The sequence below is a fragment of the Cebus imitator genome, unplaced genomic scaffold (genome assembly GCF_001604975.1).
Source record: "Cebus imitator isolate Cc_AM_T3 unplaced genomic scaffold, Cebus_imitator-1.0 Scaffold255, whole genome shotgun sequence".
Lineage (NCBI taxonomy): Eukaryota > Metazoa > Chordata > Mammalia > Primates > Cebidae > Cebus > Cebus imitator.
Window position 1 is genome coordinate 2667617 of NW_016107570.1, and position 15638 is coordinate 2683254.

A 15638-nucleotide genomic window follows, 5' to 3' on the forward strand; every position below is an offset into this window, starting at 1 on the left:
GCCTTAAAACAAAACTTAAAACAAAACTTTTTAAGACCAGCTGGGGGGTGCCCTACAGCCTTTTTGGGATTATTGAGGGAAGAACAGTATCCTTGTTCGTGCTGTGGGGTCTCTGGTCTGATTTAGGATCCACAGAGAATGAGTTGGCAGAATTTCAAAGACGGTTTCTCAAATTGGAGAGGCTAAAACACACCACTATACAATCCTGAAATAGGCTTGGTGGAATTCCTGCAAATTGACTGAGTATTGTGTAGTTGTATAGAGTAATACACCAACTGCCCTTTACGTGTGTGTATGTAATTTTCCAGTATTTAAGATAAAACCCTGTCCTCTGGCATGCTTACCTAAACGTAAGGGACCTCCCCCCGGCAAAACAACAACAACAGATAGGCCTGAGAGTATTAAATAACTGCCACAAAGCTAGTCAAATTAGAGGTGCCACTGACCTGAGGGTAAACAAGTTTCTATAAAGCTAGCAGTATAAGAGAAGAGTCATCCTGATAGCTGATAGTCAAGAAAAGTTACAAAAAGAACCTACTTTAAAAATACTACTATCTGCAGTTATCTGTTAGCGTTCTTTCCATTCAGTAATACCCTAAATGGTCACCTGATTAGGAAGGCAAAGTAGAATTTATGACATTTAGAAATATTTTTGTCAAAAATGGTTGAAATATTTAAAAGAGTTTGCATATTTGAAAGATAATCTAGAATTACTTCGAAAATGGACATTAATGAAACACCTTAATCTTTGATGATATCAGAGCTGTAAGACATGTATTTGTTTATTTGTGCCTTCACATTTCTCTTGGATTTATTTAAATTGTTTTGGATATCACAATATTTTATAGTTTGATTTTAAAAACCTACAAGGCAAGTAAATTTTTAAGTAACAAACCTGTATAATATGTGGGATATTTCTGTATAATTGTATGATGTCAAATTTCAATATACTTCTTTTCTGACTTGTACTGTATAACTCATGTGAATAAAGCAGGTCATTTTTGCAGAAACTATTTGAGGGCTTCACAAATTTTAATAAGGCCTCTTCTTTGACAGTTAAATCAGTCTTTTGAAGCATCTATTATGTTATCTCCTTGTAGACTCTTTAAGTACTAACTAGATTAATTCTTTTGGATCCTTAATTGTCTTGGCTTTGCCTGTGATTAGAGTAGTTCTCCATCTTCAAGGTGCAGGGGTGGGGAAAAAGTTATCTCCAATGTCGCTTTTGCAGAGAGACAAAGAGATTGATTTGGTGGGTGAAGAGAGATGTGATAGTGTTAAGTGGGAAGAGACTGATTTTATAAATGATCAGTTTAGGATAACTATTTTCCTATTATGCTAACTGCTTTCCCTGTGCAAGTACATATATGACAGGTGGAAAACAGAGTTTGCCTTGAACTAAATGTACAAAATATGCTTGGGAACTTTCCAGACTCTTATGATCCCTTGGTAATTTTTTTTTTTTGTCTTAATCTGTGCCTGTCCTATGAATTTTTAATTATTGTATGTTTATAGTGCATCTGGCATATATTACAGCAAGACTGTCCTTATTCTTCATTTTTGAGATTTGCTGGGGTGTTTACTTTTTTGTGCAACTTTTTCTTCATGGGAAAATAGATATTAAAAAATTTTACAGTATTTGCTATGTACCCTTTCTTTTTAATTGTGGTTTTTCAGAAAAAGTTGTTGATTAAAAGAGATAAAGGAGACTGGAATATCCATTCTGAAACAGTGATAATATTTGTGAAAGAAAACCAAAGGTCATCATATGACAGTTCTCAGAATTTCTTATTGTAAAGCAAAGAGTGACTTGTTTTTAGGGAATGCTCTTTTTTCATTGATGCATTTTATAAAGATTATTACGACACCTTTTTCCTTTCACTAAATGTTGCTGACTAAGGATGATCGAAGTGAAATTATATTACTCTGAAAGATTTTTTAGAAATAGCATCTCATCTAACTCCCCGGCCTAGGTGTTCTCTGCAGGGGAAGATAGTAAGCAGGATTCAGATGTCCCATGTGTAAACTCTTAACCATTGTCTGGCTGTCATACTTGAGTTTTACCTCTGCAGCTCCATGTGCACCACCCCTTACAGAGTCCCCACAAATCCTTTTATTCGAGAATGAAGGGGAACTGGAAGAAGCAGTGGCCAGCTAGATAAATTTTATTAAAGTAGCATCAATAGAGGAAGGCTGGGAGGGAGCCCAGGGCTTCACTGTGTAGCATTCAAGTTTCTGTCAGGCACTTGAAATCCTGAGATGAGTCTGAGTCACGGAGGTTCCCAAAGGTACCTTCTTCTTCCTTCAGGCTTATCCCTGGCCACTGCATATGGCTTTGAGAGAGAGAGGGTGAAACTCAGTGGATGCTCCCCCTTACCACCCATCCCAATTTAGGACAGTCTTCCTGTGCAACATAGGGAAAAAGAGTGTGGGGGAGTTGTCCTCTGGCCAAGCTGGTCAGGACTGCCTGGTGGGCAGTGATGGTGGAAGGCAGTTTGCAGTAGGCTGTAAGCTGTAGCTAGTGCTATCCAAGGGGGAATGGCCACTGGGGCAGAATGAGTGCCTCATGTGTGAACTATTATAGGCAGCAAAACGGCTGTTGATCACGGAGCTCACAGAGCAGGGGTCCCCCAACGCTGGGCCATGGACCAGTACTGGTGGCATTAGATTCTCATAGGAGTGCAAACCCTATTGTAAATTGTACATGCAATCCATCTAGGTTTCCTTATGAAAATCTAATGCCTGATGATCTGAGGTGGAGCAGTAGAACAGTTTTTGTCTCAAAACCATCCCTGCCCCTTGCCCCCCATCCATGGAAAAATTATCTAATTGTCTTCCACAAGACTGGTCCCTGGTACCAAAAAGTTTGGGGACCACTGTCATAGAGGATTTCTGTGTGGGTCTGAGTTTAAGCTATACGGCCTCTTAAGGCTTTTTACCCCTTGGTAATTTTGTACTCTGTGTGTGTGTGTGTGTGTGTGTGTGTGTGTGTGTGTGTGTGTGTGTGTGTGTGTGTGTCTGGTAGCAGCCATACATCTGTATAGCTTTCCTCTGTATGAGACATGGAAGAGAATCATCATTATGAGTTACTTAGGTGGTGGTGTATATGAGATTTGGTGGGCCCTGCAATTCTATCAGCAGTTGCTGCTCATAGACATTGCTATATTGGGGTATATGTTATGCATGTTGCAGAAAGGATTATTAAATTTAAAAATTTCTCTGGTCAAAGTTTATGAAAGGGACCTCCTCAGAGTTGCAGCATTGGTTAGTTAGAGCCAGCTAGTGGCCGCCTGGAATAAAGGTAGAGAGAATCTGTTTTTGAGAAGAAAGCTGAACTGGCTGACTCTACTTTCAAAAAGGAAAAGAAAAAAGAAAGCCACTGATCTAGGGCATTATTATCTTGTATACCACTGATTCAGAGTAGAATAATGATGGCCTCTTGGTGCTGTGATCTAACCGCTTCCTATAGGTATGATGGTGATGTACGGCAATATATGTTTTCATATGGCTGTGTAAAATACTTTAGCATACCTGTTGAATACCATTTATTTTTTTACCTGTAAGGAAGTGGTGGTAGTTGGTGGTAGCTTGAATGTTTTACTTGAATATAAAGGCTGTCATATTTTTTTCTTGTTGCTGTCAAGTCCCACACATTTCAAAGAATTAGAGCATTTCATAGCATCTGAATGCAGAAGCTAAACCCTCCTTTTCTTTCTTTCACCCTCAAGGTTTCCACTTGAGCGGCACAGTGACAGAACCTGCAATACAATCGGAGCCAGAAACTGTTTGCAACGTGGCCATCAGCTTTGATCGTTGCAAGATTACCTCAGTGACCTGCAGCTGTGGAAACAAGGACATATTTTATTGTGCCCATGTTGTGGCACTGTCTTTATACCGCATCCGCAAGCCAGATCAGGTCAAACTGCATCTTCCCATTTCAGAGACTCTCTTTCAAATGAATAGAGACCAACTACAAAAGTTTGTACAGTATTTGATCACAGTGCACCACACAGAAGTTTTGCCAACTGCTCAAAAATTAGCAGATGAAATTCTTTCCCAAAATTCAGAAATCAACCAAGTTCATGGTGAGTATAAACATAGACTTTTAAAATTCCCTCTCTGGATCCTTTTTCATTTACAAATTCAATTCTTCTGCATAAAAGTGAATTAAATGTGAAATAGGTCATCAGCATTGCCTTTAGTTAGTCAAAAAAGATTTTTACATTTGTATTCTAAAACATTTCTTTTGAAGTGTTTCATGTTAGGTGCCAAGCCTTTTGTGCTCAGGAAAATCATACGTGTTAAAGCTTGGTTCTTATACTTTTTTCCACTATTTAGTAACATTTCATCAAGTACTAGATATTAGTTATGCAAAACACTTTTTAATTCACCCTTGTCAATACACTGACTTGTGCATATTTTGAATTTTTTCAGTTTTCTTTTAAAATTTATTTTCCAGTGCAGGAAAGTTTCCAACAGGGTACCTCATATTAAGAAAATAAATAATTTGTTTAGAAAAACATTATAGCTTGTTTAGAGAAAATTTAGAATATGAATATTTTGTATAAGAAAATACAGAAAGCTTTCTTTTAAACACATTTATCATGTGTTTATTTTATGCAGTGTAAATATGTCAACTCACAAGACACAACTTTTCAGAACTATTCCTACCACTTATTTCATAGAGTACATTAATATAAGATAAATGTTGTCAAAACATAGTTGTTTGTGCTTTTAAAACATTTGGACATAACTTTTAACATACTTAAAAAATATGTTGAAAAAGGTAATGCAGTTTTGACTAAACAGCTCTGGGACCTAATGTTGTTACATTTCTTTAGTTACATTGATTTGAGATCTAGGACTAGTCTCTCAACCTTGCTCTTTAGGTTTTCTTCAATGGATATAGCAAATAAAAATGTTTCAAAAAAGCGGTTTGAGGTCCTTTTTTGTAAACTTTAAAAATTATGAGATATAAAAATGTAAAAAAGTACATATAATATGAATGTGCAGATTAACAAAGTGAACCACCACCCAGGGAGAGAAATAGATGGCTCTTAGCACTTGAGAGGGCTCCAGGCACCCCTTTCAGTCTCAAATCCCTTTCTCTCCCCCTTGGTAACTGCTGCCTAGTTTTATAGTGATCAGTTCCTTAGCGGTTTGTGTTTTGTTGTTTTTGACATCATTAAATATTTGTTTAGTTTTATCTGTTTTTAAACTTTGTATAAATGGAATAATACAGTATGATTCTTTTATTATCTGACTTCTTTCACGCAGAATCATGTTGATTTACCCATACTGCTTCACATAACCTGTAATTTATTCATCTGGAGAAGCACTGTCTAGTAGAAATAAAACATGAGCCTTTCAATTGAATATTAACCACATGCATAGTTTTAATATTTTAATAGCCACATTTTAAGAAGTAAAAAGAAACAAGTAAAGTTAATTTTAGTAGTATGTTTTCTCTAGCTCAATTTATCAAAAATATCAATCTAACACATATCATAATATTCATAAATATTTATTCAAGAAAAATATTGCTATTTTACTTTTTTTCATGTTAAGTCTGAAATCTGGTTTCTGTTTCACCTCACAACATATCTCAAAACACTGGTAGCCACACTGCAAGTGCTGAGTTAGCCACATGTGGCTAGTGGCTGCCATACTGGACAGCACAGCTCTAGAGTTTTCTGAATATGAGAATACTATTTATTTGTCCATTTTCACTTTTGATAGGCTTAGTTTTGAAAGGAGCTGCTGTGAACATTCTTTTACAAGTCTCCTGGTGCTGCAAGGTACTTTTAATGTGGTTTCTGTGTCAGAGGAAATCCACATAGTTATATTTCTTCTAGTACTCCCCATATCAGGCTCCGCTTTACTAAAGTGGCTGTCATAAGGTATGTAAAGCATTTGACTTGGTCGAGTCTACCAATATTAAATAACAGAAGTGTAAACAAGGCTGCCACAGAAGTACCTTCAGCCCTCCAAAAGCACATGTATTCAAGGACTTTTTCAAGTAGGCTTCTGCCCTGTCGTACCATCTGCCTCAAATCTTGCTGCCTTGTGAAGATTCAGGCCAGCTACCAGCCATCCCAGAGTTTTCTCAGGAGCCTGTTTGTGGCTTCTTATTAAATTGTCTAGTGGAAGCAGAGAACATAATATACCATTTCTTATAACTTTTATGCATTCTCTCTTTTCCCTCCTTTTGTCCTTAGGTCGTGTACTCTGCTATGGTCACTTTGTTCTCTGAGTTTTAGTAAAACAAAAGACCTGCATCAATAGTTAGTTGCTTGATCTGCATTTGTCTTGCTTGTTTGAAGGATAGTAGCCCCTAAAGCTTCTTACCAGAAGGATTTTTCAGTCTATATCGAAAGAATGGAACTAATGAAACATTGTACACTAAAGTTGGATGAGAGAATGTGTTCATATGACATATATCTTTCATAGTTTCTAAAACAGGAAAGACTATCAAGGATAGATTACAGGTTACCTTTAGGCTCAATATGATTTCCTAATAACTTGTGTATAAGAACAGCTTCTCCAGAGCAGCGAACTTGAGCAGTTTATCCCACCAGCTTTCTCTTCACTTAATTTATCATCAGATTTGCTCCCAGCCTGGAAATGGACCAATTTACATGAGCTGCCTTCCATTCTAGTTTGAGAAGTGGTGAAAAAGAAGAGAGGTAGGAAGCAGGCTGTGGTGACCTTAAGTAATGAAATGGGAAATCTGCTCCCTGGAGAGTCTTATTTTAATTGTTAATGACTAGATAGGGGGTGGGATTTAAAATGTTTTGCAGTTGTTTGGCAACATTATCTCACCTGCCTATAAAGATCTGTATGTAAGGCACTCTCTCTTAAAAAAATCTGTTTCTAAAGCAGTACTTTCATGTTTCGTTTTGTGGATATACTTTTTCTTTGAGACAAATACCTTGAACATGAATATTGGTAGGATTTATTTTTTCTCTGAGGAGAAGCATCACTTTTACCTCACCTAGATAAAAGGGTTAAGATATGATTTAGACTTGATTAGTTGGCATAATAAAGACAAGGTTTCACTTATACAGTCTTTTTTGGAAGAAAGGCATATTATAATTTATGAGTAAATACAAAATATGTTGATAACAGTAAGTTTTTTCCCTTTCCCTTGTGAACTTCTTAAAATCTTAGTAGTTGCTTTTCTTATTTTGAAATATTTTATTAATTTTTTTAAAGATTTTATCCTGGGGAATTAAAGTTTTTCAGGTACACATTGTTCACAGTTTCCTTGCAACTTATAATTTCAATAGTTTGTAGATGAAGAAGCCAAAGAGAAAGTTTAGTGACTTGTCCAAGGTCACGGATTCAGTGAAGGTTGTTGGAATATAATTTGCCATCATAATAGTTGAGTCCTTTTTACATTTCAATATGTTTTCATAAAATTTCCCATACAGTTTTAATTAGATTATAAAATTAACCACTATATGCTAAAAGAGACTGCAAGATGGTTAATGTTAATGGCCCACCAAGGAGATTGCCAGTTGTAGTTCTGTGTTTTTAAAGCAAAATTGTTTGCTCTTGGTTTTATGTTCTAATAAAACTTTCTAGCTTCCATATTATTAAAAAAGAAACTGATGTCTTTGCTAAGTACTTTTCTCGAGATTTACTGATTTCCAAGTACTAACCCCACTCTTTTAGTTAATCATCGTGGTCTCTTCTGTCCTTTAGTCTCCCTATTAAAGGGAGATGTATTATAGTTTGGCAAACTGTGGTATAGGGACAGAACACTGAACTTGAAATCTAGAGGCCTAGAATCCACTATTGTCTCTACTACGTATTACCTGTGTGACCTTGGATAGGGCCTATTTTTTTCTCATATTTAAAATGCTTGTAATCATCTCTAACAGTGTTGAGATAATTTTAATGATGCAATGTATAATAATTAAAAAGATAACTTAGTTTACCTCATGTTGGAGTATCCACAAGTACTCATAGTTAAGAAGAGAGAAGCCAGTAAAGGGATGGATAATACTATAGGTGGAGGTCAGATTACTTTCTCCTGACTTTCTGGCACGTATTTCCTCCTATTTTATTTTCTCTGTTAAGGCTTTTCTTTCACTAATCTTTCTATTGGCTAGCCTGTACTGGCCAAACTACCACAAAGAGGAACAGTCTGAGGGGAAACTGTGGCCTTGACCCCAACCTAGAATAGAGGAAAAGAGGAAAGGATAATTTCAATGATCCTTTCACTCCTAGGGCCTGGACTAATCCTGAAAGTAGCCTACACTCATCCCTCACTTCCCTGTCATGTGCTCAGAGATGCCATCTCAGCTCTGCAAATGTAGAAGGAGTTTATTCACATATCGGATGAGTGTTTACATAGGACATCTAAGATCTCTTCCAGCTCTGTGTCTTTGCTGGTGGTTTATCTGCAGAGGCATAGGAGGAACCTAGGCTCTATATTACAAAGGCACACCTTCTGTAGCTTCACCTAAGAGTGCATTCATGTGTTGTTCTTCCATTTCAATTTATTTGAGCATGGTTCTTACACAACCGAGACCAAGAATGCCATTCATGTCTGCCTGTCCTGCTTAACCTTGCCTCTGAATGCCTTGGGGTCCTGGCTACCTTGTATATCAGTCTATTCAGACTCTTCCAGATAATAGTAAATAAGCAAGCAAGTCTGTTTAGCAGTCCCATCTTCATTGTGTAGCTCTTCATTTTCATTTGATTGTGAGCTTTATGAGGCTGAAACTGTGGGCTCTGTATCTTGATAGCTTCTCTAGGCACAACACTTAAGATGTAATAAGCACTCATATTTGTTAAGCAAAAAGTATGACTGTCCTTTTTCATTCTGTTTTGTTCTTAGTAGGAAGGTTGGGTATTTATTTTTTAAGAATATGTACACTTTTATGTTCCGAATCTACCAGTGAGTGACAGCTGGAGTCATCCAATGAAGGCCTCATGTCACATTTCCCTTCCTTTTATTTCCCTGTGGATAGTGGTGTTTATTATAATTGGACTTGCCTTAGCAAACAGTCTTTGCAGGTATCCTAGGGAGGTAATTTGATTATTTATCACACCATTTCTATTGTATAATAGAACATTCTGGTGTTGACAATTGGTAAAACAAAGGTATGGTCTCCTGATGGTCTATATGATTAGCAAATATATTCTATATAGGAGAGAGTTAAAGTTGCATTCACTATACTAGCTCAAAGTGCACTAGAGTGAAACTTAAAGAAAATTTAAAAAATAAGAATTCATGTAGTAGTATTGAAGTGTATAAAAAGGCAAGTCCTCATTTTTTCCCCATTCCCAACAGCTCCCTTAACCTCCAAAAGCACCCTATTCTCATAAGGCAGCCACTGTGGAAAACATGGTTCATATTCTGAGACATTTTTCTCATGAACAACATGTGCAGACATGTACGCACATATATATGAAGTTTTAAACAATTTAGAAAATAGTCTTCAGTTTTTTTCTCTTATGAATACCTTATGTTATTACTATTATGATGTAGTTCTGTTTTAATTGTAGTACAGTATTTCATAGTATGGATATATTTAGCTTTTAACCCACTGAATGACTTTGAGGAGGTTGTTTCCATTTTTCCCTGTATATACACTGTTACTGTGACCATCTTTATGTGTGAGTAGTGTGTGTGTGTGTGTGTGTGTGTGTGTGTGAATTTGTATAGATATAAGAGATTCTTAGTAGTAGAAATACCAGAATAAATGGTATATGCATTTTGAATTTTGTAAGTATTGCTAAATTTCCCTTCAAAAATTACCAGTTTACCCTTAAGTTATAACTAAAACTTGATGTTTGTATAAGAATGCTTTTAGGCTGGGCTCATGTCTGTAATCCCGGCACTTTGGGAGGCAGAGGTGGGTGGATCACTGGAGGTCAGGAGTTGGAAGACCAGCCCGGCCAATATAGTGAAACCCTGTCTCTAGTAAAAATAGAGAAATTAGCTGGGTGTGCCTGCAATTCCAACTACTTGAGAGGCTGAGGCAGGAAAATCACTTGAACTTAAGGAGACAGAGGTTGCAGTGAGCCGAGATGACACCACTGCCCTCCAGCCTGGACAATAGAGTGAGACTCCATCTCAAAAAAAAAAAAAAAAAAGTGTTTTTAAAAAACATGGATAGGATCTATGATTATGTACAGGTGATCCGTTTTTTTTTTCTTAATAGGAAAATTTTTGCATTTCACTTTAGTGCCAAAGAAGTAGTCTGTGAACTTATGTCTCTTAATTAGGAGGAATTACATATCTCTAGCCCATGAGGAATTTTTCAAGAAGGCAAAAACAGCCAGGTTACTTTTGGCCTCCATCCTCTCTTCATCTCCAAATCTTGCCTTCCCTCACACTCTTTGGTCACCTCTGACACCATCCCAACCCTCATTAATTTAAAAAAGATTTCTGGCAGCTGTGATCAGTTTCCTCACCCATCCCTCTCTCATTTAACTGGCCTCCAAATCTTTCCAGGTTGGCTAAAAGAGCTTATTATTCCCATCTCCCCCTCAATTAGGTTTCTCATACCTCCCACTGATACTCTTCAGAGTGTTCAAGAGTTCCAGCTTTGTAGTTGGACAGCCTAAGTTAGAATACTGGCCCTTTGCTTTCCAGCTTTGTTACCAGGGGTAAGTAACTGAACCTCTTCAGGCCTCAGTTTTCTTGGTTGTAAAAGGTGGACAATAAAGAGTGCCTATTTCATAAGGTCAGGATGGTCAAGGAGTAAAAGTGAGCTATTACCATCATCATTGTGATTTGGCAGTTGATAGGTGTCTTCAAGGAAAGCAGAAAGTATTTGTGAACCATTTTTTTTTCTTTTTTAAATAATCTGAGCCAACTATTCTTAAGCCTGCAAACATAGGTCTCTTTTTAAAAATCTCAAGAATTGGATTATGTAAAAATAGGACTTTCCGAGAACTTCACATTTAAATATTTGTATTTGTGTACTGAGTAATCATTAATACATTTATTAGGTAAGTAATGGAAAATAACTTACCTGAAAAGCACTCTGTGTTTATACTCTTCATTTTTTAATGAGCATTGGAGAATGTACAAATACTTGTGTTTTTTTCATATAAAATACATGATTATTTCTGTATATGAATACGTATACCATTGAACTCCTGAAGTAAATTAAATGATAATAAGAGATGAATAATAAAGTCAGAAGACAGGAAAATAATAGAGGAGGGGCCATAAACCCTGACAGGTCTATTTCAGTTCCCTGAGATATATGCTGAGGGCACGCTGCTTATTTACCTCCTTGGCCTTTAGCTAAAAGGAAGGTGGTTTGTTGGAGGGAGCAGAAGCTGGTACATATCAGGCCTTCCTCTGTCATTAGCCTCCACAATGAGGAAAATGGCTTGTCCTCTGACAGCTTTTGGAGAGGACACCACACTATATTACGGCAGTAGAATTATGTGGAGTGACCATAGAGGATGGAAGGTGACCAAGGATCTGGCTGTTTCAACTACAACAAAATTGTAAATTGAAATAAAGGCATTAGTTACCCTTTTGAAACGAGATTTTAATTCAGGATAAAACTTCAATTTCTAAAGAGTGTGTTTATTGAGTATACATCATTTTTCAGAGGTCTTCTAGTTCTCTCTGCTGTAAAGAAAGACATTTTTTTGAGTCTGGGTCACTGAAGTTTCTTGTCTTGCGTTTTCCCACTCAGTGCCAATGGTTGATGTGATGATTTGCCCTTCTGCTAGTAACACAGGTGGACCAAGGCCTTTGTAAGCCACCGACTTAATATTTCCTAGCTTTAACAGCAAACACTAAAACCGAAGGAGATGGCCTTCTTCTCTAAGTCCCCAAAAGAGACTGAATTAATCACCTCTGCAGTGTAGACATCTGCTGCCCACATTCTGCCTGAATAGGCTGAATTTGGCAAATTAATTTTAACAAAAAGGGACACTGCTATGTAAATATAAATCTAAAAGCATTATTTGGACAATGGTGTTACTGTGGCAGTTAGGTCACAGTTAAGATGAAGATGTTAACTTTGTAAACTAAAAATCTTCACTGATTCTTGTTTTGAATTTGTTTTCTAGCAAAGTAAGATTAAAGTCAGCATTAAGTTTTCAATTAGAACCCAAAGCTGTAAATAGCTCCATGCACCATACACCATACACAGCATAAGCCAGTTATAAACATGCATAGCTCAGTTTAAAATCTGCACAATGATTTGGTGGTGTCTAATGCTTATAAGTGACTGTGTCTGTGTCGTGAGACAGATACCACATTTGGTATGGCTTAAATATGCTTTATTAGATACACTGGAGAGGTATTTGTCTGATGCCTCAGGATCATGAATACTTTTAATTACTAAGATTCAGAATGTTCCACACTGCTTAACATTCTCTCCAAAAAGAATTCTACCACTCCTACCAATTTTATCCCCAGCAAAGATTCTGGTTCATTGGGTCTGAAGTGGTATCTTAGCATCTATTTTTCACAATATGCCTCTGGCATTTTGAAAACTTCTACTTTCGAGAACTACTGGGGCAAGGGAGTTTGATGTTTGGATAAATCACAGCTAAATCAGAACCAAATCAAGCAGTAGACAGGGGACACCAAAGACTTAGATAGTGGTCCTTCATGTCCAAGAATTCTCCTTTGCTTTCTGCCTGTGACATTACATTACCAAGGTAGGCGGGCAAATCAAACACACACATCCATCTTTGGGAATGAAAGACCAAAGTATTCTGCCTTTTTTTTTTCCCCAACAGATGATTGGGAAAAAATTTGACTTTCCTTTAAGGCCTGAAGAATGAAGCCTTAGTAATAAAATGCCCATCCAAGCATTTATGACTATAAATATAAATAAGAGTAAAAAACATGATAGGCTTTAAAACATTTTAATGGACCATTTAATTTACATACATACAGATTCTGGTTCCTGCCCAATGGCAGGAATATCTAATAGCAAGTGAATAAATATATGAGTTATGTTTCTTTTTGCATTCCCTTCTCAAAGCTAAATGCTGAGAGGTTTGTCTTTGATTATAGACAGCCATTAACAAGTAGACATAAATTTTGCAAATCTTAACATTTTATATAAGGCTTAGGCAGCACTGTAATGCATGTAATCAAGACATGTTAAGATTTAAATAGCTAAAACTACAGGAACAGAAAACCAAACACCACATGTTCTCACTCATAAGTGGGAGTTGAGCAATGAGAACATGGACACAGGGAGGGGAACATCACACACCAGGGCCTGTCAAGGGGTGGGGAGCTCGGGGAGGGATAGTGTTAGGAGAAATACCTAATGTGGATGACAGGTTGATGGGTGCAGCAAACCACCATGGCACGTGTATACCTTATGTAACAAACCTACACGTTCTGCACATGTACCCCAGAACTTAAAAATAAATAAATAAATAGTTAAAACTTAGCATTAAATACCTGAATTTGCACTTTTGGGGGAATTATTGTAGAGATTTAATTTCTTGATCTATAATGTATAGTGTACATGTCTTATTCCTAAAATGTTGAGTTGTATATAGAGTAAATTTATATTTTATTTATCTACTTGTTATCTTTGCTTGCAGTCTTGTGAGTAAATTAGGATGGTTTTTATATCACATGAGCAGATTTCTAATTTTTATTGCTCAGTTAATTTTTTTATTCTTACATTATAGAATTTGAGAGTTAAGGAAACGCAGGCTTGAAGAGCTTAAGTTATTTGCTGGAAAATGCATAGCTTTTCCAAACAGTGCCAAGAACTGAAATGTTCTGAATTTTAATCCATCCTCTCAATTAATGTGTAGACTTTGGACCCCCCACCTTTTTTTTTCTCCAGTACATTGCCTTCTTGCCCAGTACTCTCAAGAAGTTAAGTTAATTCTAATACTAGCTTACCAAAAAAAATAAATAAAATAAAAACTCCAAACAATGTATTAGTCCATTTTTCAGTTGCTTATAACAGAATACCAGAAGTTGAGTAATTTGTAAAGAAAAGGAATTTATTTCTTAGAGTTCTTGAGACTGAGAAGTCCAAGGTTGAGAGGCTGCATCTTGTAGGAGCCTTCTTGCTGGTAGGTACTCTGTGGGCACAGGGCATTACCTGGTAAGGGAGCTGAGCAGGCTAACACGCTAGCTTAGGTGTCTCTTCCTCTTCTTATAAAGACACTAGATCTCCCCCATGATAACCTATCAAGTCATTAATACATTAATCCAAGAATGGCTCTGCCCTCATGATCCATTTACCTCTTAAAAGGCCCCACCTCTCGTTACTGCAGCATTGGGGTTTAAATTTCAACATGAGTTTTGAAAGGAATAGTATTCAGATTTTCTTAAAAACTTGAGAAAATGTAATTCATTTATTTATACATTTGCTATTAGATTTTTCTCCACTTGAACCAAAATCTGTGTGTATGTAAATTGTCCATTAAAGCAATTTTAAAATCCATCATATTTTAAAAAATACATAATAGCATTTTTAAAACCTATTCAATTTTAAGAAAAAATAATACATTGTGTAATTCAAGAGTGATTTCTGTATTCTTCTATCACTTGTTACTATTAGCATGAAAAAAATTAAGTGGAATATATTCTGAAGTTTTTGGAGGGTACCTGAATGGTGACCCCTTTGCTAGTTCAAGCAGGCCACAGAAGACTGGACCAAATTCAGGCCTACTTAAAATATTTGGGTATTTCTATGACAAACCAAACCCCCAAGTCTTACATGACTATGACCCAAGCAGCTGAAGGTCCTTCAGCAGTGCCACAGTAGTCAGCCCCCATCCAAGTAGTTCTGGGGCAAGTCTCCTTGTGGATTTTGGTCCTTGGTACCCAATAGAGAATAACTTAAAAAATGACCAAAATTGGAAGAAGTAACCACTGTGGGGCTAGAGATTGGATTTATTTATCTCAGTTTATCACAAGGAACAGTGGAAAATGGATGATCCATAGCTAATTGGAATTTTCCCCATGAATAGGATAAGGAGGGATGTGTCAGATTTCCAAGGAGGATGTTGGCAAGAATTTAAAAATAAAAGTCAAAGTTGTTTGGAAAGTCTGCTTTGATGCATTTTTGAAAAGGATCTAATAGGTATTTTGTACAGGTGTATGTGTGTGTGTGTGTGTGTGTGTGTGTGTGTGTGTGTGTGTGTGTGTGTCTGTAGAATAAAAAAGATGGGATGGATTAGGGTCTCCGAATTTCTGTGGGATACAGTTATAGACCTAGTAGTTAACTTCACATCATTGTGTGTCCTTAAAGCTTTCTGTGAAAGAGAGTCATGCTAACAAATGCCTGCAAACATACCAGTACCCTTCCTTAAATACTTATTTGCTTTAGGGTGAACAGCCTCTGCCTTGATGACCTCGGGGCTCAACATTAGCTCTAAGATTCTATAATTTGTTCGTCAGCAGGAAAAAGAATCTGGAGAGTGGATTTAGCAGTGTGGCTGTGTCGAGTCATAGCCACTTGAAATCCATTTCTCCTGTAGAATGAGGATCATGATCCATACTTGCCTCCGGGGGACATTGTGAGGAGAACATGAGAGAATGTTTGTAAGGATGCTTTATAGTGGTTTTTTACTTTTTAAGTAAGAATTCTTTTTTTTTTTTGGTGGGGGGAATGTATATATGCCTTTCTCCCTCCCTCTTTTTCCCCTTCCTCCCCTTGCTT

At 36.8% G+C, this 15638-nt stretch overlaps 1 protein-coding gene across 1 annotated transcript in view; it reads left to right on the top strand.

The window, feature by feature from the left end:
- Window positions 1-15638, top strand: part of ZSWIM6 (zinc finger SWIM-type containing 6) — a 212653-nt gene that overhangs the window by 136287 nt on the left and 60728 nt on the right. The window contains exon 2 of the mRNA XM_017499187.1: window positions 3729-4085. Coding sequence (XP_017354676.1) covers window positions 3729-4085 — 357 coding nt within the window. The remainder of the gene's footprint in view (window positions 1-3728; window positions 4086-15638) is intronic.